Source organism: Capricornis sumatraensis, chromosome 4 (assembly GCF_032405125.1).
Source record: "Capricornis sumatraensis isolate serow.1 chromosome 4, serow.2, whole genome shotgun sequence".
In the NCBI taxonomy this organism is placed as follows: domain Eukaryota; kingdom Metazoa; phylum Chordata; class Mammalia; order Artiodactyla; family Bovidae; genus Capricornis; species Capricornis sumatraensis.
In genome coordinates, this window is record NC_091072.1 from 141,147,246 (window position 1) to 141,152,381 (window position 5,136).

The window sequence follows — 5,136 nt, forward strand, 5'->3', positions numbered from 1 at the left end:
AAATTCCAATTGTAAGGGAGACTAGTGGGGAGCACTGAGCTTTTTGTTGTTGTTGTTGTTGTTTTTTAAAAAAAAAAGACATTTGCTACCATATAACGGAATCATCAGAGCTCCCAAATGAGAAAAAAAACTTCATGTAAAAATAAATAGCAATTATCTGCAGCCAGTGTTCAAATTTGGGTGATTTTTTAAATGAAGTATCCGTTTTCATTGAAAGGGACATTACATCTTTAAAGAAAATAATTCAAACCCTTCCCCCAAACTGCTTCTCTTCATGCAAGTCAAATATTTTTGTCCTTGCTCTAAATCGAAGCAAGCTCTTAATACCCACCCCATGCCAATTCCTCAGTACCCCCCGGCCCTCCCTTCCCCAAAGTTTATGTGCTACATAAAAAGTAAAAACTATATACACAGGTAGTACAATGAAGCAAATAAGGAAAAACCTAATTGCACAATGCTACATCCAACGCTTTTAGAGGCAGATGACTTAAGAGTGCCTAAAACTTTAGTGTTATTAAGTCTGTTGCTGTTCAGTGCTTGTAAAGGATGTCCATTCTTGGAGTCAGCGATATGTATTCCAAATTTTTAATTTATATCTTCCTTGCTTCATCAAGCAGTGACGTATCTGATAAACAAGGAAACATACTCTTAGTTCTGCAAAAGAAACAAGGAGAAAAGAATTAGAAGAAAAGGCACTAGAAAAACATTGCCAATATATTACCGGAATTATTTTGTTAGTTTTAGCTGGGAAATACCTGAGCAATGGGAAAGAACGAACATACTAAAAGCTGGTGACTAGAGTCATCTCCATCCAACATTTCTCTCACTGGCTTTTCACTCTCCCCTGTGCTATAGGCTTTTGTCTAGAACAGCAGTATTCAACAGAGGGTAACTTTGCTGCCTGCCCTCGCCACCCTCCCACCCCCAGGGGGACATTTGGCGATGGCTGGAGACATTTTTGGTTGTCACACTGGGTATGACTGGAGAGGTTTCTACTGGCATGTGCTTCAAGAGATCAGGGATGCTGCCAGAACATTCTACAATGCCCGGGACAGCCTCCCTCAACAAAGAATTATTCGGCCCCAAATGTCAGCAGTGCAGAGGTTGAGAAACCCTGGTCTAGAGAATTGGGGTCAAAGATACTGAGAAAGAATAGACATGGGAAAATTCAGAAACCAGTAACACTTAAGAGTAGCAGAATTTTCTTTTTGAAAAATAACTGGCAATGATATTTATAAAGACTCTCCAAAGAAAATTCTATTCACTTTTTTTTTTTCTCAAAATCTTCTAGTCTTAGTCATATGTAGAAATATACACTCGAATGTTTATGAATAGGTCCTTACTACGATTTCCTGTATTCTCTGAACTGGCAATATTTACTAACAAGTGCTTCTCGGTAGGTGAGAATGGAGCCAGATCAAAATTCAACAGGTCTGATTTGCTCATCTGACGACTTATGCCACAAGTCACAAACCAAGAGCCGCAGGTGTTAGGGTTACTTCAGAAATCATTTTCATCCAATTTACCTACTTCATATATATAAGCTGTGATGTAGAGGTTTCATAGCACTGTTTTATATAAGCTCTGAAAAATATCACGTATATGTAGCCAAGTCCTATATATGACACTGATTTAAAAACACAACAAACTTGAACCTCACCTTCATCCTTCTTTAAAATTTTTACAAATGAGGATTTTAAAAGTTAGTGTGAACATTTCTTAGGATCTCTTTATATGCTAGGCTAGTGAGAGTGCAGAGAGAAAGAAGGACATAGTTATTCTAAGTTTACAAACTATGCATATGTGTAGTTTGATCCTTAAGACCAATCCATGTAAAGCTGGGGGCTGATTATTCAAATTAGCTTTTCATGTTGATCATATTTTAGTGAATGGCAAAAATCTCCACTTCTAATGTTGGGGGTACACCTACCCCTGCCAGCCCCGATAACTACTCTCCATTTCCTCTACAAGCACCCAGCTTCTCCTGTTATAGCGTGATTAGCATACGCATGCTGACGTGTTCCTGGATTGCTTACTCTGGCAGAGTCACTTCTGCTTTGCAACTTCAGTGTTATCAGAAATTCCACAGGAACCTTAGTATTTTTGAGCCTTCCATTTCAGTTTTATTTTTTTAAACACACAGGTTCCTTCTCCATCCTCCAAACTTATCAGAAGCCAGAGAGTATGAGAGCATATGAAAACGATAAAGACAAAAGCAAGTCATATACTTCTGTCACATTTATAAATATTTGATTATCCAGATATGAACCACTTTTTCAGTGAGGAAAAGTGCCTCACTTTTCCCTCAAAGTTTTAATTAAGTCATTTATTTGCCATTTTTGCCCATGTAGAGCTCAAAATCTGTTACTGAGTCAACATGGTCCTCTGGGAGATGAATTCTCATGAAGTGGGACGGAGGCAGACCCCTGCTCTTGGTCAGATGGAAAAAGAACCTATTGTTCTGGACATGTTTTGATGGCACCTTCAGGGAACTGACCTTCCTACTCACGGAGCCTTGGTTACAAGAACTTGCCTGGGACACTTGCTCTGATCAGTTGGTGCTTCAAAGGAAAATAATCTCAGGAGGTGAAAACTGGGAAGAACTATAGTACCTCCCCACTGATTCCCAGTCTTCCCCATTCCTACCTTTTTGTCCTTCCAAAGCATAAAACAAAAGCCCCCAAGTTTTCATCTGCCAGCCCCCACTGAGATCAGGTTATCTTGGGGCTTGAAAGCCCACGAGTTCCTGCAACCCAACTGGGGTGTCACTTATTTGCTCCAAGTCATCAACCCACCGAGTGGTTTACGTCTGACGCCTTCTGAGGCCAGGCTTCTTGGGCGTCTGCTCCACTGAACCGGCGTTGGGGGAACCGTCTGAAACATTTTCTTCTGTTCTGTTGGCTCTTTTGTTTTGAGGAGAGGAATCTAAGGGCAAGAGGGAATTTTAAAAAAGAACACACACAATCTTTATTAGAAAAAAACAATGGCCGACAGAAGTGAGCCCAAGAGTCAAGGGACAAAAAACCCACAACCTCCACCCACAATCTTGGGTCCGTCATTCCCAGTGGCCTTTAAGGGCACAAAATGAAGTTGTTTTCACATAACAGAAAGTGTATTTTCTACGCTTCAAAGCTCTCTCTCCAAAGCGAAGAAGGACGCAGTTGATAAACATCCCAACGTTGTCACATACCTACCGCTGTCTAGCTGGGAGGAGCCGCGATGTTTTCAGTTAGAGAAATGATCAGATAACACAATCTCAAGCTTCTGACTTAAAAGTCATAAACAGACAAGCAGGCAACTAAATAAATAGCATGTACTCATGTACCTCAAAGTAGGAAAGTGCGCTCCCCCCACCTCCGCCCCAAAAGCTAAGTCAGAACGCGCTTGAAAAGAAAGCTGCGGTTAAAGACCCTCAAGCAGGGAAAGGAGCGCGGCAGACAGAGACAGACATTTTAGGCATCGGAAAAGGTCATTACCATCTGAGGCAGGTCGCTTCCTTATCCCAGGGCACTGCTCCGCTAACCCGGTCTGGCTGTCCGGGGCATCAGTCTTCTGATCGACCAAATGCGTGTCCTCTGGGTTTGCCTGAGACCCAAGTAAAGGCACCGCCGGGCGGGCCCCGCTGGCATCCTGGCCTTCCTGCGCCGGCACCTTGCAGGCGCCTTTGGGTGGCCGCGGGGGTCTGTAGTAGAACTCGGGCAGGTTGCCCTTTTCTACCTCCTGCCACTCGTACTTGCCCTCCAGGGGCTTGTGATTCTGAAAATCAAAATTCCACTTGCGCTGGCTGGCCTCTTCCATATCTCTGCAATGCTTCTCCAAGTCCCGGCTTAACTCTTCGTGATTGACCGGGCCAAAGAGGTTTCTGCAAGCCGAGGGCTTGGGGTACTCCGCCTGTCTGGCGTCCATCCGCTCCAGGCTCGGGCTCCCGTTAGACACTCGCACGTTTGACATCTTCCTCCCAGGGGGTGGGGTGGGGGTGGGGGGTCTCGGCGACTGAGGCTCTTGCGCGCGCTCTCTCTCTCTCGCCAAACAAAACCGAACAAAACAAAACGCCCCGACCCAGCCCGAGCCCCTCTTTATAAGCCCTGCGCCGGCCCCTGGAGCCAAGAGAAACAAACGCGAGCCGAGTCAGCGCCCGAGCGTCTAGGCGCGCACGGGGCTGGGGGAGGGGGCGAGGGGCAGCCCCCCGGGGCCAGGCAGCCCCGATCCCGGCCGATCAAGAGGGAGGGCGGGGAGCGGAGGGGAGGGGAGCCGAGCGCCGCCGAGACAGGAGGGGGCAGAGCCGCTCCGAGTCCGGGCCGCCGCGAGCCCGCGGGTCCCGCCGCCCGAGCGCCCTCTCCAAACCTTGCGGGCGTCGCGGAGTCGCGGAGCGGCGAGAGAGTGAGCCCAGAGGAAAGCGGGGAGGAAGGAAAAAAAACACCCCCGAAGAGACGAGCCCCCTTTTTGGAGTTGCCCAATATGGCGGTGGAAGGGAGGCTGACGAAGGAGAAGATGATTGACACCGCGAGTCTATTTAAACAGAGGAGGAGATCATTGGTCGCGGCGCCGGGAGCCGCCCCGCCGAGGCTGGCGAGCTCGGCCTTAAGGTGGCCCCGCCGCGCCTCCCCGCCTCCCGAGCGCGCCGCCGCCGCCGCCGAGCGCGCGGCCGGGACCCGGGGCTGGTCGCGTGACTGCGGGAGGCGCACGGCTTGCCAGCAGACCTGCTCCGGCTGGCCTAGGAGAAATTACAAATAAGACAAACGAGCTCGCCAAACGGCCGGGGAGCCGGGGAGGGGCCTGGGCAGCGGGGCCGGCCGGCGGGTGTTCTGATCCCGGGCGCTGCGCGGACCCGCGCGCCACTGCTCCGGAGCCCCGACCTCCCCCGGCTCCTCGCCCGGGAAAGCGGGGGAGAGTTCCAAGGTGCTCGGCCGCCGGTGGTGGTACCCTTGGCTGGCGATCTTGTTTTCGCTGCACTCGCCGAGCGGGGGATGGAGGGACGCAGGGTGGGAGCTCGGCCCCCTAGCTGGGCTCTCCCCTGGGGGCCCCCAATCGCTCACACGGCGGGGGAGGCGGGGAGCCCCTCGGCCTGGGTGCCTTAAGCTGGGGGTGAGCAGTGGTTAGTTCAGCCTTAACCTAGAAGTCTGCTATTTCAGGGGA

The 5,136-nt window shown here is 49.4% G+C and overlaps 1 protein-coding gene across 1 annotated transcript; it reads right to left on the reverse strand.

Annotated features, from left to right (window-relative positions):
• Nucleotides 1-387: 387 nt before the first annotated feature.
• CDKN1B (cyclin dependent kinase inhibitor 1B) lies at nucleotides 388-4,298 on the reverse strand. Its single transcript, XM_068971258.1, has 3 exons — nucleotides 3,477-4,298; nucleotides 2,796-2,925; nucleotides 388-654 (listed from the first exon to the last, which is right to left on the reverse strand). The coding sequence occupies exons 1-2, from the start codon at nucleotides 3,949-3,951 to the stop codon at nucleotides 2,804-2,806; spliced, it is 597 nt and encodes a 198-aa protein (XP_068827359.1). The 5' UTR covers nucleotides 3,952-4,298; the 3' UTR covers nucleotides 388-654; nucleotides 2,796-2,803.
• Between the last annotated feature and the right edge of the window lie 838 nt (nucleotides 4,299-5,136).